The sequence below is a fragment of the Cebus imitator genome, unplaced genomic scaffold (assembly GCF_001604975.1).
Source record: "Cebus imitator isolate Cc_AM_T3 unplaced genomic scaffold, Cebus_imitator-1.0 Scaffold56, whole genome shotgun sequence".
In the NCBI taxonomy this organism is placed as follows: Eukaryota; Metazoa; Chordata; class Mammalia; order Primates; family Cebidae; genus Cebus; species Cebus imitator.
Window position 1 is genome coordinate 3,429,347 of NW_016107371.1, and position 26,926 is coordinate 3,456,272.

Sequence of the window (26,926 nt, forward strand, 5' to 3'; positions counted from 1 at the left end):
AGGGAGGGAGGGAGGGAGGGAAGGAAGGAAGGAAGGAAGGAGAGAAAGAGAGAAAGAGAGAAAGAGAAAGAGAGAGAGGGAGAAAACTTAAATGCACAATACTATGAGAAAAAAGCCAATCTGAAAAGACTGTATACTGTGTGATTCCAATTATATGGCATTCTGGAAAAGGCAAAACTGTGGATACAGTAAAAAGATCCGTGGTTGCCAGGGGTTAGTGAAGAGGGAGGGATGACTAGATCGAGCATAGAAGATTTTTAGGACAGTGAGAATTCTCTCTGTGATTCCATAACAGTGGGAACATGTCCTTATGCATTTGTCGAAAGCCATAGAATGTATAATACCAACAATGGAGCTTAATGTAAACGATGGCTTTTGGGTGACGAGTGCCAGTGTGAGTTCATTGATTATAACAAACGCACCACCCGGGTTGGGGATGTTAATTGTGGGGGAGGCTGTACATGTGTGATGATGAGGTTATGTGGGAAATCTCTGTACTTTCTGCTCAACTTTTCTGTGAACCAAAAACTTTTCTAAAAAATAGTCTATTTTTTAAAGTGCCTTAAACAATTAGGATACTTATTGTGTCCCAAATCAGGGGTCTGGCAGGCAGAGAGGATTGAGTGTTGGTTCAATGGCTAAAGGTGCCATCAAGGACAGAGATGTTTCCCATCTTCTGGCTCTGTCTCTCTCTATGTTATAAAAAGTGTTGCAGTTGTTGGAGAAGTCACATATGCTGGCACAACCACACCCAGTAAAAATGAACATACTCCTTCTTATGTATCTTGTTTTAAGAGAGAGGAACGCTCTCCTTCAAGCTCCTCATAGACTTCCTTTTGGGTCCCATTGGTCAGTGTTGAGTTTCATATCCATAATCTGACTGCAAGGAAGGGAGAGGCTGCAGGGCAAGAACTCACCGAGGTCACACAAGCACTTGCAGAATTCCGTGCCTTTACTCGTGCTCCTTCCCTCTCGCTTATCTTGGCTGTCCCTTGGCCCACCTTTTATGCCTAAGAGCATTCAGGAATCCTCCGTGCAGGTTCCTCAGGCCTTTCTATGTAACTTCATCATCCCTCTATGTAGACTTTTTTGTGTGTGCATCTGTCTTAACAGCCAGACATGAGCTTCTGCAATCCCTCCTCTTTCATCAGGGGATCTCAGGGAACTTGCACAGGGCTTAGTGCACAGCCGTGCTTAAAATGTGGTGTTGGATGGCAGGAAAAAGCAGATAGAGCTTTTCCCATCCTGGGGAGGACACAAAGGCCACAAAGGCATGGAGGCGGCTTCAGTATTTGTACACACACATACACATACATATATACACTGCACACACATATGCAAATATAAGGTAAATTCTTAGAAATGGAATGACTGATTCTAGTAGCTTATAAATTTGTATAAGTATTGTGAAATTGTCGTTTTTCTTTCATGCCCAAGCTTGGGAATTGCTGGGGACTCTCCAAACAATGTCCCTGACTCTACTTTTGGTTGTGGGGTCTGGGAGCCCATTCATCTCCTCTTCCTAGTGCTTTCTTCTAGCAGCTGCCCCCAGGTTTGCCTCCATGGTCCAGCAACCGCTGTCTCCATTCCCCTTGTTCAGAAGGTTCCATCTCCTCCTTCCCCAAGAGGGCTGCAACCACCCTCAGCTTTCCTTTCTCCCTCCTCAGAGAGTACCAGCATCTTCTCCCCCTTATCTTTATTCTTTGTGAGGCTGATATGCTAAAGTTTGTCTAGTCTTCCCCAAACTCAAATGACTACATCCCTACTGCTGCCTTCTCCCTCTCCATTTCCGTTTCTAGCATGACTACAAAAGAACCCCGTCCAGTCCAGCCTGTTGGCTTACTCCTTCCCACCTTCCCTCCAGTTCATGCTCCAGCCCACTGAAGAGTGGCGCCCACCCCCAGGCCCCTGCCTAAATGGCTATTCCAGAAACACCAGTGACTTCCCACTCACCAAAGTCTGGGATCATTTCCCCAAGATCCTGCCCACCTCTTCTTCTCCACTCTCTGTTCCCTTCCTTGGGGCCACCATGGCTGCTTCTGGATTTCTCAATCAGACACCCACATTGTAGTCCCGTCCTTGTTCAAATAAAGCATCTCACTTCAACAGTTTGCTTTATCTTCAGGACTAAGCTGGCCCCATACACGAAGGACTCATGAGGGGCATGCAATCTGTGTGCCCAGCCTGAGCCCAAGGGTCTATTCTGAACCTTTTTTAAAAGATAAAAGTTCTTGCAGGTATAATAGGGGTGTCTGTCAAAAAGTAAAAAATAATTTTGTAGAAAAGTTTGGATGCTTTCCTATCTCTCTGAAATGACACAAGCTGGTCCTTTTGACTAGGAAGCTAAGTTTCTAAGATGGAAAGTCCCATGTAGGAGGGGGACACATGAAACCAATTATTCAACCTGTCTGGGGTCATAAGTGTAGAGGTGGCTCCTACTGCCGTCTGCCTCTTTGAGTGTGGATGGCGGGTGCTTGTCATTTTCCACTGGCTCTGGTGGACGTGGGGAGTATGGGAATGAGGGGAAGAGAGGAAAGAGGGAGAGAGGACGTGACATCCAGGCTTTCACAACTCGCTGTCTTGTGTTTGAAAATATCTGATTTCATTATTTTCTATAATTGATTTCTAGCACATCTATTCTGAGGAAAATGCTAGAAAAAAATATGTTATTCCTGTGTATCAGTGTTACTCTTTGTTGATAGTAAACGACTTAGTCACTTTGTGGGGGAAATAAAGAGGTTGATTCATGGCAATGTGACCCTCTTGCCACTTCTGGTTCCTTTTTTCCCGCTGTATATCAAGACCCATAGCCCTTGGGAAGTGCATTTCTACATTCGAAGAAGAACTTGAGAGAAACCTGTAAGTAAACTTTCAGCATAATCTTATTTCTAAAATTGCTTTTTAAAAAGTACTAGTAAATTGTAACCAGAGCATACTTTAAGGCCCCCTCTCCCCCGACAGTCTCCCTATGTATGGAAGTATCAGAAAGTCTTTTCATGTTGGTATCTGAATATCCTCTGCTCAGGGAAGACTGCAGCACGAATATTCTCGTACTTGCATAGCTTATGTATACTCCAGCCACTCCCGCTTTTGAAGAATGAATGCCCTCAGCTAAGCCTCCTGGCCATTATGAGGAGCCCTAGGCTGGCTCAGTCCTGCCACACTGACGACACAGCTCCCAGAACCTGGCACATGCAGCAATGGGCTGGATTGTTCCATAAATGCTATTCTGTTTACCTAGTAGCATTCATTAATCTTTCCTTTCTTGTGTGAAGGCTGCTTTCCCAGAGGAAGGCATTTGCTCGTTTTTCCAAGGCAAGAGCGATGAAAACAAAGTCATGAGGAGTTCTTTCTACCTCAAAGGAAGGCCTCAGCTCCTGCTCAAGCTGTTTTGACAGTCTGAGAGAACAGTACATTCTGAACCACATTGTAGGTTTGCAAGAGCTTATTAAAAAAAAAAAGAGAGAGAGAGAGAGAAAAGGAAAAGGAAAAGAAACCCCCCATTCTTCTTTTGTTCCACTCCCAGGTGCTGGGTTTTGATGTTCTGTCTCAGAAGTGACTTCAGAACGCCAGCTCCAAGAACCAGCTCCGCTGCTGTCTGCACCTTTAATATCCAAGAGCATGGGGCTAGCGGGGACCTTAGAACTCAGCTGGCCTGTGGGAGCTGAGGTCCTGGAGGTGATGTGACCTATCCAAGGTCACACAGCCTGGCTTGGGTAGAGGCAGACTGGACCACAGGTCTTCCCGTCTGGTGCTGTTTTTATATTCTGCTCTGCCCTTTGTTCAAATTCCTTTTAAAATGAGATTCACATCAAGCCAGTGAGGGAAGCTGATGGGCTCAGACTGGATTCCTGCAGGGGACCGGCAGGGCTGGTTGAGGCATACAGAAAGAACAGAACGCTTGTCTGTTTGGGTTTATTGTCCCCTGGGGTGTCTGCAGACTGTATCTGGGCTTGCTGAGCATCAGCCATTGGCTTTTGCCCAGGCACAGAGTCAGAATGAACTGGTATCACTTAATGAGAATTGCAGGACATCAGATGAGGCAGGAGCTTTGGAAATGGGGAAAGAGGGGAGCGATAAGATGCTCCCAAGGTCATTGTCTCCTGGCCTTTCCTCCAGAGAAGGCCACATTTCTTTCTCCCACACTTTCAATAGCAGCCAGTCTGTGGGTTTCTGTTTGCCAGCTCTGGAGCCACATTAGTGATGTGCAGCTTAAACACTCCTCAGTCTAGAATGCACCTAGGGTGAGCCATTCATGTGGTGGGTCTCATTATTATTTCATGGCTCCATTTTTTGTGGTTGCTGACTGGATCTTGTATCTGAAGCAAGGACACATTCATCTGCACCTTGAAAATTGATCTGTGCTCAAAAGACAGCGCTCAGAAATGCCTGTTTCCTTGACTCATCAAAAAGGTGGGCAAACCAGAGCTCTATGGGTGGGGGCCCTGTGCCCTCCATGTTGAGCTCTCAATGCTCCCACTGACATTGAGATCCTCTGCAGGGAAACGATAGAGGTGTATGCATGTTGCAGAGGGGCTGGCTAGCTAGCATGGGCAGGGTTGATGTGGAAGTCTGGCTGTTTCTCTTTCCCATGGCAACAGCTTAGCCCTGCATGAAAGCAGGTAAATGTGGGCTTAGGCCAGATGCATAGACGGCATATGGCTCTGCAGAGCTCTCGGCTCAAACCAGGCCTCTTCCTCCCTAACCCTGTTCTGCTGTTTTCATGTTCCCTTCCACCCAGCCACACAAAAAGGGCTTTAACCCCATGAAAGAGAGATGGGGCCCTTGGCAGCACTCTGCTGTGGACTCCAGCTAAGCCTTCCCCGCCTGAGGTGTGGTAGAAGCTGCAGTCCTAAGATAAAAGCAAGAAAGTGGTCATTACTCCAGGGACAGTGCTGTTGGTAAAAACCGGAAACAGGTATTGTATCCTGGGGACATAAGCATGTCCCCAGGATGCAATAGATATTATTGACAGGAATAGATATTATTGACAATGGATGCAAAATAAAGAGAAATTACAGGTTAAAGGGATCAAGTAAACTTTCAGAAGCTGCCAGAAAAAAACAAAACAAAACAAAAAACGTTGGAGAGGCAGAGGGAGGGACTCTGTAAGTACAAGAGAGGGGAATAAAGCAGAAATCTTTGGGCAAAAGTAAACATTTCCGAGGCATAGAGGAAAACCTTTCTGTGTGAGACTGGAACTTGGTTTGAGCATGGTTTTTAAATGTTTCCAAAGATAAAACAGGAAAAGGTAACTCAGAGGAATGGAGAAGAGGAGGGCTAGGATGAAAAGCGGGCCACAGAGGAGAGAAGAGAACCATGTGAGCATCATCTGACGATCAAGGCTGCACACTCACAATCCTTGGCCAAAATCAGCCAGTCAGTGTTTAAAAATAATTTGAGCCAACAGTTTTTTAAAAACCAGAAGATGTCACCCAAAGAAATCTAGATTTCTGACTTGAAAAAAAAAAAAGTCAGAAAATCTGCTGACTGCCTCTATAGAGAGCTTTGAAGAAAATCTGCTGGGTTGGTGGTTGCTGTCCCTGCAACTGAAACAGGGGCGTGGGCTCTCCAGCCCCTCAGAGACCCACGTCCCAGTGTCCCACACCCCATTCCCCCAAGGAGCATCTGTGTCTCCTTAATTCCTTCACTGTTTCTGGTGCTTATCTGACCCCTGTAGGCATCTGAAATGCTGAGTACTGCCTGCACAGGATACCATGAGTCCCCATTCCTGACCCCAGCTCAACAGGGAAGGTGAGACCAACACCGAGTGCACTTTTCTTCCCTGTCCCTGGGAAAGATGGCTTAGTTGGGAGAGAGAGTCCTTGATCTGGACCTTAGACCAGGATGGGCCTGAGTCCAGGGTGCCTGAGTTTAAGGGGTGAGCAAGGTGAGCCTAATGCTGGCTGTAACAGTCTCTAGGTACACATAGGTATTCGTGAGCTGCACGATGCCATGGAGCAAGTGTTCACCTGGGTAAAGGAGAGCTGCCATCAGCTTTAGAAAGCTCAATAAAGCTGTGATGGTAAGTGCAGGGAGGACTCTGGATGTAGCTGACAACACAGGATGGCTCATCCTGGCATGGCGAACCTGCATTTCAGGATGTGTGCTTGATTGGGATCCTGGGAATATATTTCAACCAAATTCAGACGCTGCTCTATGAAGATCATGTCAAAGAGGGGCTGAGCAGTTGTCCATCCTGACCCCTCAGGGTCATTTAAACATGGGTTGAAATCCTGCCTCTTGCACTTATTTGCTGTGTGACCTTGACCAAGTTATTTAACCTCTCTGAGTCCCAGTTTCCCATCTAAAAAGGTATAGTGACAATAGTACAGAGTTAGAAAGCATGTATATCAGATCAGATGCTGTAACAGTGGACAGGCATAAAGTAACACATTAATAACTATTGTCTGTTATTAGGAATATTTCACGAAGTCTCAGACATTGACACAAGCTATAGTTTGTCCACTTCTCTAATTATGTATCCTGTGGTGACTGAGGGCCAAGTGGGGATTGTTATGGACAGAATGTTTGTGTCCTCTGCCAATTTGTTTGACCTCCGATGTGGCTGTATTTGTAAATGGGGTCTCTAAGGAAGTAATGAAGGTTAAATGAGGTCTTAAGTGTGGAGCCGTCATCCGATAGCATAGTGTCCCTATAAGAAGAAGAAAATGTAACTGCCTCACCATTGTGGAAGAGAGACAAGAGGCTGGCAGCCAAACAGAGCAGTGGGTGAAATGATCTCTGGGTGCCATGTTGGAAAGGTCTTTGTATTTAATTGAAGGTAACACAGCGTGAAGAGTTACCAGAGAGCTCACCCTCCTTCTCTCCCCTCCATGTGAGGACACAGAGAGGGGGGAATGGCCTGTAAGCCGGGGAGGAACCTCCACCAGAATCCAACCCTGCCAGACCTTGTTCTGGAACTTCCAGGCTCCACCACTGTGAAAAATCAATTTCTGCTGTTTAAGCCACCCAGCCTGTGGGGCTCTGCTAAGGCAGCCCTGGCAGATGATGACAGGTACATAGCAAATTGTAATTCCATTACCCAGGAACCGTAGTGGAATTTTAAAACAGGACTCATGAAAAGTCAGAGATGAGATATTGATGTAGTGGGAAATATGTCACCAAGTGGTAGAAAACTGGGGGTCTCACTCCTAGCTTAGAGTTCTTTAGCCTATTTGGATTTTATTTTCCTCTACTGTAACTATCAGCCAGGAAGGTATCAATCAAAATCACCTGGACTTGTGCTATCCAATACATAGACTCCAGTTATTTATTTAACTTTAATTTAAATGTAAATGATTTGAATTATTAAAATTAATCATGATTAAATAAAATCACACTAAAATTAATTAAATTTATTAATTAAAATTAAATAAAATTTAAAATTCAATTCTTCAGTGGCATAAGCCTTATATCAAGTGCTCAATAGTCACACGTGGCCAGTGCCTCCTATGCTGGACAGCGCATGTCTAGAGCACGCCCAGCATCACAGACAGTTCTATCAGATAGTGCCAAATTCTAGAGCTTGCTACCCAAAACCTGGTCTTCATGAGAGCAGCTTTGGCAGCACCTGGGAACTTGTTAGGAATGCCAACTCTCAGGGGCCACCCTAGACCTTCTGAATCAAGATCTGCATTTTCACAAGATTCCCTCCAGGGATCACAAACTCAAGTCTAGGAAGGTCTGAACTATGATTCCCTCCAGCTCAAAAAAGAAAATTTATGAATCTGGGTATCTGCTTGACAAAGTCTTTGAGAAAGAAACTATCTGCTTAGCTTATCAAAATTCCAGTTTACTGATTTGCCTAAGAGGAAAAAATTGGAATATCTGAAGGAAGATCAGCAGAATGGCTGCCCCTCCACAGGAGCAAAAAGAAATCAGCAAATGTCTAAAGGAGGCATGGATGGTGCCATCGTGCCTGGAGGGTGGTACACCTTGGAGGGTGGTACAATTCAGCTTCCATCTCTCTCTCTCTCTTTTTTTTTGTTTTTTTTTTTTTTTTTGGTAGGAGAGATGGGGTCTCTCTATGTTGCCCAGGCTGGTCTCAAACTCCTGGGCTCAATCAAGCAAATCTCCCAACGTCAGCATCCCAAAGTGCTGGGATTATAGGCATAAGCCACCACTCTCAGCCTCCAGTGCCTATCTCTAAGCCTCCTATCAGCTTGGGCATTCAATCTGTGCCTGAAGAGCAGAGAACGGACATTCTTCACATTCTGTGGCAGCAAAGAAACAACAAGGAATGAGTAGCATTTACTGGGGACATTTTATCCAGAGAATCTCAGGGTGCTTGCTAAGGTTCCCTTCGTTAAACCAAAAGGAGCAGGTAGGTCATATATTCAATTAGGGAAAATGAGGAACAGAGAAGAAATGAATGCCGCAGTCAATGATGCCAAAAGGGCAGACTGAAACATCAGCCTCTGGGCCCATGGGCCTAAATTCTGCTCTGGGGCGTAAGCTGTAAAATAGGAGAAGATACCTTCAGTCCTCTTACTGCAGAAAGTTTTGGTGTCTTGGTGATGTGCTGTTCTCAACACAAAAATAAGGATAACATTAGAGCTTCTGGCTGTGAAGAATGCATGTTCCTCTTACAAGACAAGATTGTAGTCGTATATCTTATTTAATTGATATTAGATTTTATTGCAGAATGTTAAAATGTTAATGTGTCCATAAATCTGTTTCATACTTTCAGAAAAATGTCTGTATTAAGAACACACTGTACAAGGATAAAGGCAAGAGAAAGGAAAAATGAATCCAGAATATACATTATTAATTTTTTAGGAAGGAAGCAAAATGGTGCTTCATAAAGGAAATTAGAAAAAAGTTAAGCAGCTGGGATTTCTGATTTGCTTTAAAGAAGAATCTGCTAGTTTGAGACATATCCTTACAGAGTCAACTATTTTGACTCAGGGAACAAAAAGTGAGCAGATAATGGAAATGGGCTTGTGATATACAGGTCAGCTCTTAACAGCCACTGGCAGAAGATGTGATGTCTCCAGCAGGGACAAACAGTGAGCTGAAGATCTTGTCACATCATGCAGAGCTGTGGAATTGGGGCATGGTACGGAGGATAGAGCCTACCCAGGAGTCAGGGAAGCCTGGCATGAATCCTGCTGTGCCGTCTCCACTTTGTGATTGCTGACAAATTCCAGGAAGCACTCAAAGCCTCAGTTTCCACTGTGTCATATGCAAAGAGCATCTGCAGGCTTGGGGTAGGAGCAGGGAGATGCTTTATAAAATGTGCCTACAATTAACAAAATGTTAGGCAATTAACAATTTTTAGGGTATCAATCAAATAATGGTTTGAGGTCAAACCCAAAGCAATGACAGAGCAAAGAGTCATGCCTGGGAGGAGAGGTAGCAGCAACTGACCTGCTCTGGTGCTGGACGTCCTGCCCTCTACCCCCACCTGCCTGCAGAGTCCTCCTGCCTGCACCATGGGGCTGGTCTGACTCAGTCCGCAATGCTAGGGAAGGTTCAGGAGCACAGGATCCTATCTCTATCTTCAGCCTTCAGTCCAACCTCTGATTCCAAAAGGAAGCAAGCTTGTAGGCAAAAGGAACTATGGCCCTTTCTGGCCCCCGTTTTAATCACCATTCTAATTCCCTTTCCTCCTGATGCTGTCAGAACATCCTCATATATGGGATCTGGACTCTGCTAAGGCCAGTCCCAGACGGCAGTGACCCCTCTTCAACACTCAAGTTCGCCTCGTGTCTCTTTTCTGCTCTGAGCATTTCCATTCAGATTACATAACAGGAACTGCAAGCCCTCTCTATTCTTGGTGGAGAAATTTACACACGTTTACTCCTGACCTGCCTATTTCCTCCACTCTATTTCTGCCCTTCATTAACCTCATTTGACCTGAACTCAGAAGAATAATTTCCTTACCCATGGTTGCTCAGTTCACAACCTCTAGCCAATGTCTGGATTCATCTTACACGACAAATGTAATTCACTGGCTCTTACTGTATTCAGCTACTCTGTAAATTCAGACCCACCCTATTTAACATGAGAAGGGATTTATTTGAGATTGTTTAAAAATTAACCAATGTCTGCATTAAAATCCCATACATGTGATATAATGCTTATTAGATATTTTCATGTCAATCAAGAGGGAATATCAAATTTATTTTATACGTATTACTCCAAATGAATCCAAGTCTCTCTGAGAGCATCACAGACCTAAATCTGTGTGACTGATGGCATGTTAGCAGCTCCATAGTGCCTTCATTTTAATTATTCCAGTTCTAGGTAAAAAGAAAAGATGATTAACTCAGTGACAACAATATTCTTCTTTTCTTTGTAAGAGTCTCAGGAGGAAAGTGTTCTCAGAGGGTGGGGGCATAAGAGGGAAGAAGCTGTGGTTACAGAGTGGTTACAGTGGCCTCCGTCCAAGTCTGCATTTAAGTTTGGATGCCCTTGGTGTGCTTTCTGGCCTGCAAAATTAGAGCACAAGAAAACAGATGACTGTTAAAGAGTAAGCTTGCATAATGCAGTTTATTGACATTTTAGCCTATCAGCCTTGGGTTCAACTATTAAGGCTTGTGATATAGGGCTATTGCCTTTATCAATAGACAATGACTCTCTAGCAGACCAGTACAGAATTCAGTGGCTTAAAATAAATCAGAATTTATGATGACTCACGTGTCTACGGTCAACTGGTGGGCTGGCTGAGGACTGGCTGGTCTAGGATGGCCCTTCTCACATGTCTGGCAGTGGGACGGCTTTTGGCTGAGCTGATGGAATTGCCTGGTCAGGTGCCTTTCATCATTCATCAGTCTAACCTGTTGTGACAGGCTCAATAATGGCCTCTCAGAGAAGTCCATGCCCTACTGCAGAGAACCCATGAATATGTTACCTCGCATGGTAAAAGGGACCCTGCAAATGTGATTAAGTCTCTTGAGATGGGGAGATTATCCTGGATTGTCTGGATGGGCCCAGCATATTCACAAGGGTTCTTCTATGAGAAGTGCAGGAGGATCGGAGTCTAGAGAGAAGATGTAAGGATAAAAGTCTAGAGGGAAGATGCAACATTGCTGGCTTTGAGGTGGTAGAACAGGGTCTGTGAGCCAGGAAATGTAGGTGGCCTCTAAAGATGAAAGACGCAAGGAATCGAGCTCTCCCCCAGTGCCTCCAGAAGGGCCACAGCATTGAAGACCCATTTGAGACTCTGACCTCCAGAACAGTGAGAGAATAAATATGTGCTGCTTTAAAACACTGAGTGGTTATTTGTTACAGCAGCGACAGGAGGGGAATGCAGCTGACAACACAGGAGCAGGTTCTGTGAGAGAACCTGGAGCGAGTCCCAGGCCTAGGATTGCCGCTGTCACTTCTGCCACGTTCGATTGGGCAAAGGTCACACAGCCAACCCAGATGCGAGGGATGGATGAACAGACCTCATCTCTTGATGGTGGAAGGTAGAAGAAGCTGTAAAGTCATATTGCAAGGGAGAAGACTCAGGGAAGAGGAAAGAATTATGGCCATTTTTTTGCAGTCAGTGTACCTCCATGCTCTTTATGAAGGTCAGAGGACATTCAAAAGCAATTTCTGACCTTAGTTTCCTTTTCATTTTCAGGACACAGGACGCATGGGTATCTGGACTTCAGGCATTGATATCTTCCTAAGTCTTTGGGAGACTTATGTGTCTCCAAGAAGCCCTGGATGGATGGGCTTTATCCAGCATTCAGGAGCTTGCTGTTTTGTTGCTCTTATTTCAGTGGGCCTCCTGTCTGTGGCCTTTTGCTGGTTTCTTTCATCAATCATAGCAGTTTCTGTCTCCTGGATTATCACATGTGTTCTGCTGTGTTGCTCCAAGCATGCACGGTGTTTTATTCTACTCGTCTTTCTCTCTTGTGGCCTGCGTGAAGGCAGGAATGCTTTGATTGCAGCTGGCACAGGGATCGTCATCTTGGGACATGTAGAAAATATTTTTCACAACTTTAAAGGTCTCCTAGACAGTATGACTTGCAACCTAAGGGCAAAGAGCTTTTCCATACATTTTCCACTTTTGAAAAAATATATTGAGGCAATTCAGTGGATTTATGGCCTTGCCACTCCGCTAAGTCTATTTGATGACCTTGTTTCTTGGAACCAGACCCTGGCAGTCTCTCTTTTCAGCCCCAGCCATGTCCTGGAGGCACAGCTAAATGACAGCAAAGGGGAAGTCCTGAGTGTCTTGTACCAGATGACAACCACGACAGAGGTGTTGTCTTCCCTGGGTCAGAAGCTACTTGCCTTCACAGGGCTTTTGCTCGTTCTGCTTGGCACTGGCCTCTTCATGAAGCGATTTTTGGGCCCTTGTGGTTGGAAGTATGAAAACATCTACATCACCAGACAATTTGTTCAGTTTGATGAAAGGGAGAGACATCAACAGAGGCCCTGTGTGCTCCCGCTGAATCAGGAAGAAAGGAGGAAATATGTCATCATCCCGACTTTCTGGCCAACTCCTAAAGAAAGGAAAAACCTGGGGCTGTTTTTCCTCCCCATACTTACCCATCTCGGCATCTGGGTGCTGTTTGCAGCTGTAGATTATCTGCTGTATCGGCTCATTTTCTCAGTGAGCAAACAGTTTCAAAGCTTGCCAGGGTTTGAGGTTCACTTGAAACTGCATGGAGAGGTAGGGGCCCACAGGCACTTCTCATGGTGTATCCTGACCCTTTGCTGGTCTGTCTTGCAAAAAGTCATGAACCTCCCAGAGCAGGGCAGTGGCTTATTCACCTTTGCATCCATGGTGCCTGGCATAGTGCTTGGCACATAGAAGGAGCCCAACAAATTTAAACTAAATTGAAGTCACGATGTTTGGGTGTGATTCTGCATTAGTTCCCTGTGGCTGCTGTGACAAGTGGCTTAAAATAACAGAAGTTTATTCTCGTATAGTTCTGTAAGGAGAAGTCCAGAGTGAGTGTCACTGGGCTGAAATCCAGGTGCTGTTGCCGCTCTTTGCGTCTTCCAGGTTCTGGTGGCCAATGGTATCCCTTTGCCTATGACCACGTCACTCCCATCCCTGCTTCTGTCATCACATCACTTTCTTATTTGCATGTGGAAAATCTCTCTCCGCCTCTGTCTTAAAGAATGTATATGATTGTGTTAGGACTTTCCAGTATAATCCTGGGTAATTTCTCTATCTCAAGATCTTTGACTTAATAACATGTGCAAAAACCCTTTTTCCAAATAAAGTAACATTAACAGGTTCCAAGCACTAAGACCTTGTGTCTTTAGGGCATCATTCAGCCTCCTAAATCAACAAACACTGAAATGTGGAAATAAATGTCTCTGATGTTGAATGTGAAGTGGATTCCCAAGCAGGACTATCTGGCATGAACCTAAGAGACAGGGAATTAGGGCCTGCCTTCCTCTCATCCTCAAACTTGGGCAAGTAGGCTTTGAGCACCTTCTCTGAGTGAGAACTTTTCTGTGTACCCTGAGTCCTTATCAAACACAGGAAGGTTCCCAAGGATGATTGTTGAAAAGGACTCCTAAGTTACCCAGTAAAACGACTGACTAGTACCCGGTAGCACTCACTTTAAAAAATGCGACACAGCTACACTTTGTTTTTTTTGAAGCAGATTGGATTGCTAGTTCTCAACCTTAAATGTGTGTTAAGAATTTCCTAAGTTGGATAGAGTTTTAGGCCTCGATTTATTTACATAGATCTTGTTTTAACTGGGAGAGCATTTTAAATAAGCTGGCCCTGTGATTTCAAGATAGGTGGTCCATAGACCACATTTTGAGAAACTCTGGCCTGCGTATTAGAAAGCAAGTCACCTCTAAACCAGAGGCCCTCAACCTTGGATTCAGGGTTGCATCACTGTGGAGCTGAACTAACAAACCAACTCAAACCAGCTCTTTCCAGAAACCCCAGAGATTCAGTTTTAATTGGACCGGGGTGAGAGATTTTAAAACCTCCCCGAGTAATTCTAATGTGCAGCCAAGATTGAGAACCCCTGCTCTAAACTCCTCACACCAAGAACAAAGCCAGAAAGTTAGCTCCTAATTGCCATCAGATAGATCTATGAAAAATCTTAATTAGCCAGGACAGCATCTGTCTCTGAGCTGGCGCCTCCTGTGTCTTGAAGGATCTGGCTTTCTCTCCTCTATTCTCCCTCTCCCTCTTCATGACAGCCGTGACCAACACAGAAGACGGTGGGGTTGGGGCATCCCATTGTTTATCTTTCCTTTTCCATTTTCTCTGTGGATATTTGTGCTTATGTTGACATTTCAGAGGATCTGGATATCGTCAGACACTTGTCTTACTGTTTTATAAACCCAGAAATTGCGAGGCTGAACCACATGGGGTGGGTATACACATGTGCAGGTGTGTGTGCATGTGTGTGATGCATACTAGGGTTAAGTACACTAGCCCAGGCTGGCAAAAATAAGCAGGTAACCCCAAAATTCGGGCTTAGCCTAGGAGGGTTCTTGGCTTTGCTTGGGAAAGAATTCAAGAGTGAGCTGACAGTGAAAGAAAGCAAGTTTATTAGAACAGAGTACAGCAAAATCACTGCTCCATAGGCAGAGAAGGACTATCCCATAGGCAGAGTGGCCCAAAGTAGCACTCATGGATTGCTGATCAGTTATATTTATACCTAGTCTTAATTATATGCTAATTATGGTGTGGGTTATCCATGAGCTTTCTGGAAAAGGGGTGGGGGGAGTTCCCAAACAATATAAAACAACTTCTGGGTCATTGCCATGGCATCATTTATAAACTGTCATGGTGCTGGTGGGAGTGTCTTATGCAGATATGTTATAATTAGCACATCATGATCAGTGAGAACAACTAGAGGTTTTTTTCATCACCATCTTGGTCCTGGCTGATTTTGGCTGGTTTCTTTGTTATATCCTGTTCTAGCCACAGGGTCATGACACAGGCTCAGTAAACAGGTCGTGCTGATCTCCTACCTCAAAAGCACCAACAGCTGTTTTTTAAAAAAAAAAATTGTTATTTTTAACTTTTGTTGTTATTTATATTTGACACAGAATAATTGTACATACTTATGGGATATCCAGTAGCTATTTCCACGGGTCTGATTCCTCAAGCTACAATAGAGGTTGTGCAAGCTGCTGGGGAAATCAGAGGAAAAACAGCCACAATGTTGGCCACAATGTTGCCTGCAAACCCTCTCGTGAAGCCTGGCTTTCCATTTCTCTCTACCTCTCAAGGCCTCAAATCCTCCTGCTGCATCCACATTTTTCCTCCCCCTTCCTCTGGCTCAGCAGATCTAGTCCCACGGCTCCTGCCCTCCTAAGCCTGGGCTGCTTCTCAGAGTTGATTATTCTGAGCTCTCTGAGTACCCTGAAGAATCCCGTTAATTACAAGGCACCCTGTTGCTCTAGATATTTGGAACAGGGTGGATAATGGAAGTAGTGTTTCAACTGAAAGCCAGACAGGAATTTCAGACATGCTTGATCTTAGGGGGTGGCCAGGAAAAGGGTCTCACTCCTTCCCCCCATTCTCCTCCTGTGTTCGCCTTTCTTGTCTTCCCCCCACCTCCTACTCTTCCCTCTCTCCTACTTTTTGCTTCTCTCTCATTTACTTCTCTCTCAGCCAGTACCCGTGCCTGTTTTGTGAATTCTCACCATGTTAGATAGAGGGAAAAAAAGCAAATTCTGCCTTCAAAAAAAAAAAAAAAAACTGCTTTCCAATGACAATGTCCTGACACCTTCATCTTCATCTCTGCGCACCGCTGGCTGCTGGGGATGTGAAGATGTCTAGGCTGTGAGGGCTTATGTCCTAGGAGGGAGGCCACCATGTGCACATGTAAAGCAGCAGGGTGGTGGGCACTGGAACAGATGAGTGCGGGACTGCTGTGGGAGCGCCTCTCGATCTCTTTCCTGCTGTGCCTGGGAGACTGTGCTGCCAGCAGCTAGCTTCTGCGTGACTTGCGATGCCCTGCCCTTATGCCAGGATGCCCTTGGAGGCTCCTGGTCTTCACCATTGCCTGACATTTGCCAATGAGAAGTCAAGCAGGAAGAGAAACACTGGCTCAAGCTGTTGCCAATATTTCTCTCACACTTTCATACAATTTTAAGTATATGTTTTAAATAAAGAAGATGGGAAATGACCCAAGTAGAGCTAGCTTTGTGGGTGCGGAGTGTAAATAAAAATATCCAGAGTTTCTACTTATTGAGCACCTACTATGTTCACTGCATTTGGCTGCATTAATTTTTCAGGACTGGCTGACACCAGAGCCTGCCCTCCGATTCATTGCTTAGTGCTGTGTCAATAAATTGTTTACTTAAGAGAGGAACATATATAATAAAACATCGGGGTACCACTTAGTATATTGCTTGGCGTTTTAAAAGAATTAATCTGTCTTCCACATTACCCTTAACCAGCCGCATATAAAAATGTTGACTCAACCTTTCTGAAGCCCTGATTCCCAACTGCAGAATCCCCAGTTAAATTTCTAGACAAAATGACTTCTTACCAGATCGAACACCCGCTGCCTTCTTATTGCAGAATTTCTCATCACTGACTCAATCGATGTGTTTGTTTCTTCAATAGTATTAAAAAGAGTGCATGTCTTTGCTCTGGGGACTGAAATCCCTCTATTTAATTGTTGGCAGACTGTCTTTTTAATAAGAGAAAAGGAGAGGCAACACAAATGTTTTTCATTGCTTAGGCACAGTGCTGGGGAAATTATAGATTTGACTTGACATTCGTGTAGAGGTCCCAGGTTGGGGTTTCCAAAGTCTTTACAGGCACTGGTGCCCAGTGTCCTCTGGGTGTGGTTGGGTTCTTTTTGAGACGTCATTTGTCTTTTCTTGGCCCCAGGGCTCTGTGGCACTGGAGTGATAATTACTTACCAAGCACCCCAGTCTGTAAAACTAATGCTCCTTCCCCAAGGTGTTTAATTTACACTGGGAATAGTTTATTCGTGGGCAGGATCTGGTCCATTAACTCCTGTTTTACCAAATTAGAAAACAAATCCACTGAGAGATTAAATGACTTTCCCAGGTCAGAGAAAGAAAGAGCTGAATCAGCACATACTTCTCTTATGGGTGGCTTGGCTGGGTGGCTCAATGTCATCTCCTGCCCTCTGTGTTGATCTCCTGAGGGCAACTGGTTTATTCTCTTGCCTTCAGAAAGGAAAGAATGTACCTTTCATGAGCATCCAATAGGGATGAGAAAATTTCCTATTTTTAGGACTTGTTCAAACATGATTTTAGAGTCTCCTTCAGTAATGCGGGCTTGAGAGGCAATGTATCAACCTAGAAGGGGATGGAGTACCCTAAATAGAATAATCTCCCCTAAGCTCCAGAAGGTTGACGTAGAACATGATTTAATGCCTCAACGTCTTTGTGATCTTGTGGTCTGCTGAAGAGGGATTGACCAGACTGGGAGGATATAATGAGGTCCTAAGGGGCTACATTCTAAAACATCTTCTCCCTGAGTGCAGCTGACTGCCTCCTCTTTCTTTTGCCCCATATGTCCTAACATGTAGAAACAAGTATGCCATGAAAATGAGTTAAGTGATCAAATTTGTTAGGAAAACTGCTGGCTAAAATTAGAAGATTCCTTTACCTTCTTCTCAGAGCTTTCAACAGTCTAACGGGTATTGTGACTTTCAAAAGAAGTGATAGAGTAAAAAAACTTATTTAATACACATCTCTTAAGGGAATATTTACTGTATTTCCACAAACCCACTTTGGAAAACACTGCAATAGTTACAAATAAGATGCATCTCTTCTTCCTTGCTCCAATCATAACACACAAAGGAAGATGTGATAGTTCCGTTGGCCAAAGCTCCCTGTGTATTTGAAGATAGTGCCAATGTGCTGCAGGGAAGTACTGAGAAAGACAAGTAATATATATTAATATATATTACTATATATTATATATTAATATATAGTAATTATATATATTAATATATATAATAATATATATTAATATATATAATATATATATAATATATATATTAATATATCTGAGTACAAAAATGGCATGCATCATGATTATTTTATTCTTTCATTTTAGAAACAAGGAACTCAAGATGTTATCCATGATTCTTCCTTTAATATATCTGTGTTTGAGTCCAACTGTATCCTGAAACCAAAATTCCTTCTATCTGAGACCTGGGTTCCTCTCAGTGTTATTCTTGTGATATTAGTGATGCTGGGACTATTGTCCTCTATCCTTATGCAACTTAAAATCCTGGTGTCAGCATCCTTCTACCCCAGTGTGGAGAGGGAACGCATCCAATACCTGCATGCAAAGATGCTTAAGAAAAGATCAAAGCAGCCGCTGGGAGAAGTCAAAAGCCGGCTGAGTCTCTACCTTACAAAGGTAAGGCCAAGATTGCAGTGTAACCTCCAGTTGAGGAAGTTTGAGTTTGAGAGGGAACTGGAAAGGGTACTTCAAAGCACTTAGTGCTTCAGCTTCACATCAGGACTTACATCCCAGCAGTAGATAGGACATTGGGGAAAAATGAGCAAACTTACATGGCTAGGACTCTTAACTCTGTGATTTGAATGCTGGTCCAAAGCATACTACAAGATATTCTTAAAATATTGGTTTCAAGTAAGTATTTTCAGTCATTGTAGAGAGGCGACTGGAGAGGTCCTTAGTGTTGGCTATTAAAGGACAAAGCACAATAAGATGTACTTTCCTAGGTAAAAAAAAAAAAAAAAAAGAGGGAAATATCTACTACAGCTTTGTAAATGCCAAAGAATTTGCTCATTTTCCATTGTGCGTGTATGTTTGTATATATACAGAGAGGATATATAAAAAAATAATAATATATATACAAATATATAAATAAAAACATAATGACTCATACATGTATAAAATGGACATATAGCAAAAATTTTATGTAACTTAATACATATTTATTAATGTGGGAGTGGTCAGAAAAATTACAACCAAAGAATAATTCAAAGAACACACACATATATAGGCCATCAGGAATAGCAAATGAATTTGCTTAATAGGTTCAAAACTGCGATCTTCTTTAAGGGTGGATAGGAGGGATTAGTTGTACCCTACTGGGAGGAATTCATGGGCATGTCATGGACAACAATCACTTGCATTATTTCTCTCAGTCATCTGCAACTTACAGAATTGGGGAATAGCCATAGACAATGGAAGACCAACATAACCCACAAGGATAAGCTTTTTCTGTTCATTTCAGTCTTTTGCTGTTTTTCCCAATGTCTTTAACCCCACACTGAAAAATTTATGTCAGAGGCATTTGAAATGACTCCAACTCCAATGCTCATTTATCCACTTTTCTGTCTCTTCAGATTCATTTCTGGCTTCCAGTCCTGAAAATAATTAGGAAGAAACAAGTGGGCATGGCAAGTGCAGACAAGCCACGAGAGACCCCGGGTACTCTTCAACCACGTCACATCAGCAATGCTCAGGTCTATGAAGGCAGTCACTATTCATGCCAGATAATAGAGAACGACACGGTCTTCTCAAGAGTCTGATTTTGCAGACCCACCTTGCAGCACCTGGTTATGCCTCATTTCACCTCAAAGCCAAAGAGCTGCCAGGTGAATGGTTATGTGCTCTGTCTTCCAGCCAAACCACATGATCTGACCTGTGTCACAATGTTACAGGACTCTAGCTGGGTCCCCTGATGGTGAGTTTCAGCATAGAATAATGTTCAAAGAAAAGAAAACAAAAACAATTGAAATCTCTACCACGGCCTCGCAAGCAGATGCCAAAGGGAACATACGTATATAAAGCCAGCAAACTATCTTTAAACTCTTTGTCCTTCCTAATGTCTTCCATGGCGATCGCCCCCACAGTGGTCTCTCTCTCTTTTTGTTTTTTTTTTTTTGATTGCAGAAATTTATTAAAGTTGGAGACATTATTTAACCTTCTTGTGCCATGAGACTCCATCAGGCTGTCTACAAAGTACACTGGGAGGCTGAGGATCACTTGAGCCCAGGAGTTTGAGGCTATAGTGAGCCTCAAAAGGTCACTGCACTCCAGCCTGGGTGAGGCAAGAGTCTTTCAAGGGGTAAACTGCATGTTTGCTTGCTGTGGTCATTAAAAACCCTGAAAGCAAAGACAACATATTAATCATGAAAAAAAAAAAACAAAAACAATGGTGTGATGCTTGTTGGTATAGTAGTTTCTCCCTGCCCTCTTATTAAAGAACTCTTTCTGAAACCCATTCCTAGCAGCTCCTCGTTTCTTCTTACCACTACCTGCACTTCTGCCCTCTACTTGCCTCTATCTTGTTTTCTCCTCTTTTAGCAAATCATCTGGCTGGTAATTATGACAGGGTGGCCTACGGACAATGTGCATCAAAATTATATACAATTCTTGTGAAAATATACATGTGGGCCCTTTTTCACCTTTAATTATACCTCAAATCACTTTCATTTTTATTATTTTATTTATTTATTTTGAGACAGGGTCTCACTCTGTCACCCAGGCTGGAGTGCAACGGTGCTATCTCAGCTTACTGCAATCTTTGCCTCCCGGGTTCAAGTGATTCTCCTGCCCCAGCCTCCCAAGTAGCTGGGATTACAGGCTCCTGCCATCATGCTCGGCTAAGTTTTTCTTTTTCTGTATTTTTAGTAGTGACGGGGTTTCACCATGTTGGTCAGGCCGGTCTTGAACTCCTGACATCAGGTGATTCACCTGACTTGGCCTCCCAAAGTGCTGGGATTATAGGCGTGAGCCACCATGCCCAGCCCTCAGATCACTTTTAACGAGTCACAGGACACGCTGTCTTTATCTGTTAGGAACGTTTGCCCTCAGTCTGAAGTGCTCTCCCCTGTTGGCAGGACAGACTGGAAAGCAGTGCTGTCACCAAAGGCAATTCTGATCTTGAAAACAGGATTTAAACTTGCTCATTAGGGCCAATCTCACTTGGATGGGAAATGCTTATTTAATTACAGCTTATTCACTTTCATTTAAATGAATGTTAAGTCAAATTTCTTGAGACACCCATTGTGAAATGTGCTCTGTTAATCTTATAGAGGCAGAAAGGTACTGCCCAAGGCAATTTCATAGCGCACCCTTTTTTCACCTCTAATTTTAATGGCCTATAAAAGTATATTGCATTATCATTATCGCCTAAGTCACCATTTCTCATCTCACAAATCTCAGTCTGGTTCTGCATTTTTTTAGGGGCTATCAAGTGCCTTTCTGATGTGCTTACTGACTCTGCTGTCAGTTCAGTTTTCTTTGAAAGTCAGACATGGTAATTCTAAACACCTTCATGAGAATAGTTCTCTTTTATTGTTTTATTTGGGATATAAAATGTTATATTTCCTCTTCTCAGATTCTGTATTTCCTGCTTTGTCTGTTGGAACCTAATCAATCATAATTATAATATGGGATAGATATGTTGATGTCTTCACACATTACATATTTTTGTCTTAATTCACTTAAGAGAAAGAAGTAAGCATATCTCTCCTTATGAAAGTAAGAACTAGCTTTCTCATCCAAACTCAATAACAGCGATTCCCCAAAAGTAGCAAAGACTACTGAGGTAAATTGTTGAGATTATAATAAGGAAGACAAGAATTGGCTGAAAAACTGAGTGTGAGTTGAATGTAGTTATTTGTCTATATTTAAAAGCCTGTATTATATTAGGCTAATATAACTCACACACAGTGGGGAGGAAAAATTTAAATTAACAGGTGGCTGAGGCTTTTCCAAGTTTTCCCAGTTCAAAGCCCCTTTTGATTTCAATCCATTGTGGTTGCAGTGAAAGAAAAGGGAGATAAATAACTGGGTAGTCGGGACAATTTATGACCTTTCATTATCTCGATTCTGAGTGTCCATGAACTTTACTTTTGCACTCAGGGAGCAGAAGAAATCAGAATTGGTCATTGGAGTACTCTGTCAAATGCAAATAGAAAGCAAAAAAGGCAATGACAGAAATAAAAGCATAACAAGCCACAGTCACTGCAATTAAGGCAGAAGGTGTTAGCACCACTTTACTGGATACTGAGGAAATACATAGTGTGGTGAGTGAGATGCCCCTACCCCTGCACTCAGCCTCCTTTGACAAAGGCAATGAAAAACCTGCATACTGACCAAAGCGTGGGACTCAGGAAGTGAACAGGTTTAGAGGACATAAAGGAAGACCAGGAAAGGCTGAGGCAAAGATGCAGACCTTGCCTGCTCACTTGTTCTCTAGGGTAATGGTTACCAAGCTGGCTGATCATCAGAACCATCTCCAGAGGTTAAAAAATAAAAATAAAATTACAGACACCCAAACCTAAACTCAGATATATTGACTTAGATAGAGGGAGGGTCCTGGAAATCTGTATCCTAAGGAACTTCATGGGTGATACAGATATTAGGTCTGTTTGTTAATTACTGGTTTAGAGAATGCAGCAAGCCTTGGAGGGAGGGATTGCTGATTAAATAAAAACACATTTACATGGTATTTATGTAATTATCTGTGCAAACACACATTCAGGACTTTGATTCTGCCTGTTGCTGAGCCATTAAATTTCTCCAATAATGCAAAACAATGCAAAATGAAAATTTCTTCTCAAAAAATGTATTGTTCTCATCATCTGCAGTCCAACTCACTTTATGTAAATAAGCACAACAACAAAACCCACGACAACACCATGAATCATACAATTTTAATCTATAGATTGTTTTTTTAAATATGATTTGATTCCAATATTATTTTTTAATTAAACTATTTCAATTTGGGGGATAGTATAGCACTTTCTTAAGAAAATGTAATGTAACCTTGCCTACATCAACCACATAATATAACAGAAAGAACAGAGAATCTTAGAATGGAGAAGGCTGGTTCAAATCCTCATTCTGCTAATTGTTAGGGACATAAACTTAGCAACTTAACTGTTATTTTTCTGAGCCTCAGTTTTCTTATTTACAGAATGTGACTGAAAATATCAGTCTCCCAGCATCTTTTTGAGAATTAAATGAGATCACATATATAAGGCCTCTAGAATACTTCCTGTCTCAAATTAGATAAATAAATGTTACCAATGTTAGCTCTTTTCTTTCTCTTTCTTTTTTCCCATAATTCCCTGCTCAACCCTACTTTCTTCAACTTTTGACAATAGAGTCTTATACAAAAAGAGTAAAAAAAAAAAATTTCAATGAAGCTTGATATACAATAAAGGGTTGGCAAACTTTTTCTGCGAAGGGCAAGACAGTAAATATCTTAGGCTTTGCAGTCAGAGTGGCTCTGATGTAACTACTCAACTCTGTCATTGTAGCAAGAAAGCAATCATAGACAATAAATAGACAAACAAGCATGGCTGTGTTCCAATAAAACTTTATTTGCAAAAACAAGTGGCAAGCTGGACATGGCCTGCGGCTATTCTTCAACATCTGATAATACAGAAAAGTTTTTTAGAAATACATGAGTTGGTGCAGGACATGATGCAATGGGGACTTGGTCAGAAAAAACAAGGTTCAAAATCTCTCTTTGCCACCAGCTAGCTGGATGACTTTATAAGTCATGTCACCTCTCTGAGTTCAGTTTTCTCATGTATAAAGATCAAGACGTTTAGCTGAAGAATCTCTAAAATCTCTGCCATCTCTTTAGGCCTATGATTCTTTGGGAGACAGCAGTGTCCTGGAGAGAATCACCAAGGGACTGTAACCCAAGTTTCAGCATTTGATTTGTTTGTTCTTTCACGGTTGATCAATGAATCATAAAGAACAACAGAAGCTCTCCAGTCCTAAGTACAATTTATTTGATGAAAAAGGGAAAAGATAACATTTGGTCAAAATAAATGTTATTTTCTCCACAGACACAAAGAAGCAATCAGAATAGTTATTCAATTCTAAATGTCACGTGTAATTTCATATGGCTTAAGGTCAGACTGCAATGTCAGTGAGTGAAGATCTGAAAATTGAAAGTCTTGCTTTTTTCAAATCGAGCAGTACTGTCACTGTAAATGTGATATATTAATTAGGGAGTAAAATAAATCAATCAAAATTGTTTTTCCAAAGGAAACCATTGTGGAAGTATGTTTGTACTGAAACAGTAGGTGTAGTATATCTTATAAGAAGAAATGTTAATATGCACTAGAAAATAAATAATAAGTTGTTTACAAACATGTTTAAAAGAAAGGGTACTGCATTAAAATTTGGAAGAACTGGCCTCTATCTGATACTGCTACCAAGTAGCTTAGCCAAGGCATTTCTCTCTCTTAATTCAGTTATTCATAGAAAATGTAATAATAGTTATTAGTTAGTAAGCCCTTACTAGGCATCAGACACTGTTTTTAGTGAATTATTTCATTTAATCCTCACCAAAACCCCATGAGAGAGGATGTGCTGCTGTTACTGTTTTATAGATGAGAAAACGGAGGCACACAAAGGCTAACTTGCCCACAAGTTATCTATAACACATTGAGAAACCTCTGTTGCCATTTATGATTCCTTTCTCCAATAAAAAGCCTATTCCTACCTAGTGCAGGGATATCTACACAACTAGAAAATCGTTTTTCTGAAAAAGCAACATAATTCTAAAGAGTCCTCACTGTTTCTTATAGTGCAAAAAATCATGGGATCATTAATTCAGCTTACAAAATGAATGATTTCTCTGTCCACATTCTTCAACCATGAAATCCTAGACAACTTCCGGAAAGCTGTGGCCCAGAACACCCCGATCCCACTCAGAACACTATTTATAAGAATGCCCCGTATGCAGTAGTCTTTACAGTTTTTCTTTTTCTCAAATGTTCTCTAGGCTGTGTAGATGACATTTATGCAATTCAGAGAAAGATGCCTCAACAGGATTAGTCAGCAGCAAAGTCCTCTGACGCAGCTTCTGTAACTAGTTAAAAATAGGAAAGAGGATATTTTGCATAAGTCATCACCATTGTGCGGTATTAGAGAATTGACCACTTTTTTGGTTCCCACATCCTGTTACTTTAACTAAAAATAGATGAAAACACTGTCCCTGAATTCCTGGACAAGACCTTTTGCTTCTGTGGCCTCGGGGCTCAGTTCCTCATTGTTCTGCGCTCCTTTGGTCACTTCCCTTCACCCCTGTCATTTACAATCTCAACTGTCAGTCTGGGGCTCAGGGTCTCTGCTTTCCTTCTGCCCTCCCAGGGATTGCAAAACAGGGTCTAGAGGATTCAGGTGGATAATATGAAGCCAACCAAGGTGATGAGGGTAAACTAGACAATGCCTCATCTTGAAAGGAGGGTGGCTCTTACTAAATCTCTGACAAAACAACTGGTTTTTCCCAGAGCAGCCAAAAATCCAGATTGGTATGGGAACTTGCCTAATCTTTCAATGTTAGACATAAGTTAGAGTATTAATTTAAAAATGAGTGGAGGTCAAACCATAAGCTTTCAGTTTGTGACCTCTGTCCCATACCGTCTCCTATGAGGAAGTTGTGTGTAACCAGCTGTAAAATGAAATGCTACAAAATCTAGATAAGCCCTCCCACTTTTTCTGGTTCTTGATTTCTAATTTGGAAAGAGTATGGGACAATGATAGGAGTCCTGGATTCTGAATTTGGCTCTGCCATTTGCTAACTATGGAACTTTGGATGAGTTAGCTTCACCTTTCTGGGACTCAGTTTCCTCATCTTTAAAATGGGCAACTAGTGGCAATGGCCTTGAGAATGCTATCAAGCTCTATTAGCCAGTGAGTCTGATAGATCTTCATGCTCATCTCCCATTCCTTGCCCTTCCTGATCTCAAATACCAATTCCCCACCACAGTGAGTGACCCAAGTATTTTCCTGATTTTCTCAGCTTACAAGTTAGCTTTATTTGTAATTCTCTTGCTCTCTAACACCCAACCAATTCTGTTGCTGCAGCATCCCTTAACCCTCCTCCCCACTCCACAATGTTGGCTGTCACCACTGTTTCCTTAACAAATCGCTACATTTGCTTTCATCTCTACTCCAGCTTCTCCATCACCCCTCAGCTCTGGAGCTCCTTCTCCAAAAACAAAACAAAAACTAATTTAAAAGCACTTGGTTCAGAGCTTTTCCCTGGGAGAGAATTTACATGGAACATTTACAACTCCCATTACTTATCACAGCCAATCCCCAAATTGCCTGCTGCCCTTATAGGCTAATGGGCATCACAAGCTGGGAATGAGGGAAGGTAGCTCTCAAGTGGCCCCTCATTAGGAAGTCAAACATTCATCCCCAGGAGGAGTTATAAATATTTAGACACTATCTCAAATATAAGTCTCTAATGCCTTGTGGACAACAATATTACCACATGCCAGGAAAGGAAGAACTCTCTAGCATTTTTTTTTTTCTCACAAAAGTAGAGAAGGTTTCTCTCTCTTAAAAGTAGAGAAAGTGTTATCACCCAAAGAACAAATTCCTATTTATCATTGGCAGGGCTGAACCCTGCAGGCAGGAAGATTCCAGAGAATTCAAACCTCTCCCCTTTATCTAGTTTTTCAGCTGGTGAATGTATTCAAGCCAAATTCAAGGTGTCAGCAGAATCATGCTCCCTCCAAAATCTCTAGTGAAGAACCTTCCCTTGTTTCTTCTGCCTTCTGCAGTTGCTCGCACTCCCCAGCATTCCCTGGTTTATGGTGGCATAAACCAATTTCTGCTTCTGACTTCACATGATGGTCTTCTTTCTGTGTCCAATGTTCTTTCTTCCTGTAAGAACAGAGTTATTGGATTACAGTCCACCGTCATCCAGTATGACCTGATTTTAATTTTATTATGTCTGCAAAAACTCTATTTCCAAATAAGATTATATTTATAGGTACTGGGAGTTAGGGCTTTGTATTATTTCTTTCTCACACTGCTGATAAAGATATACCCAAGACTTGGTAATTTATAAAGAAAAAGAGGTTTAGTGGACTCGCTGTTCCACATAGCTGGGGAGGCCTCGCAATCATGGAGGAAGGTGAAAGGCATGTCTTACATGGCAGCAGATAAGACAGGATGAGGGCCAAGTGAAAGGGGCTTTCTCTTACAAAACCATCAGATCTCGTGAGACTTACTCACTATCGTGAGAACAGTAAGGGG

The 26,926-nt window shown here is 42.5% G+C and overlaps 1 protein-coding gene and 1 long non-coding RNA gene across 3 annotated transcripts; one reads left to right on the forward strand and one right to left on the reverse strand.

The window, feature by feature from the left end:
* Nucleotides 1-2,822: 2,822 nt before the first annotated feature.
* Nucleotides 2,823-20,049, forward strand: LOC108304679 (dendrocyte expressed seven transmembrane protein). Of its 2 annotated transcripts, XM_017528973.2 has the most exons (4): nucleotides 2,823-2,859; nucleotides 11,576-12,616; nucleotides 17,981-18,289; nucleotides 19,246-20,049. In XM_017528973.2, exons 2-4 carry the CDS (start codon nucleotides 11,588-11,590, stop codon nucleotides 19,429-19,431), a joined length of 1,524 nt encoding a protein of 507 aa, XP_017384462.1. In that variant the 5' UTR covers nucleotides 2,823-2,859; nucleotides 11,576-11,587; the 3' UTR covers nucleotides 19,432-20,049. The 2 variants fall into 2 exon arrangements, with proteins under 2 accessions (XP_017384462.1, XP_037594630.1); XM_037738702.1 differs by lacking the exons at nucleotides 2,823-2,859; nucleotides 17,981-18,289 and having other exon boundaries at nucleotides 11,588-12,414; nucleotides 19,246-19,401.
* A 3,169-nt stretch (nucleotides 20,050-23,218) lies between these two features.
* Nucleotides 23,219-26,661, reverse strand: LOC119471314. Its single transcript, XR_005200345.1, has 2 exons — nucleotides 24,451-26,661; nucleotides 23,219-23,643 (listed from the first exon to the last, which is right to left on the reverse strand). It is a non-coding gene; the product is annotated as an uncharacterized LOC119471314 (long non-coding RNA).
* Between the last annotated feature and the right edge of the window lie 265 nt (nucleotides 26,662-26,926).

Excerpts from the sequence above, each read along its gene's own strand:
- LOC108304679 (XM_017528973.2), top strand. The coding sequence starts at position 11,588 with ATGGGTATCTGGACTTCAGGCATTGATATCTTCCTAAGTCTTTGGGAG. Across the intron at positions 12,617-17,980 it reads ACTTGAAACTGCATGGAGAG|AAACAAGGAACTCAAGATGT; the intron begins GTAGGGGCCCAC and ends CTTTCATTTTAG. Across the intron at positions 18,290-19,245 it reads TGAGTCTCTACCTTACAAAG|ATTCATTTCTGGCTTCCAGT; the intron begins GTAAGGCCAAGA and ends CTGTCTCTTCAG.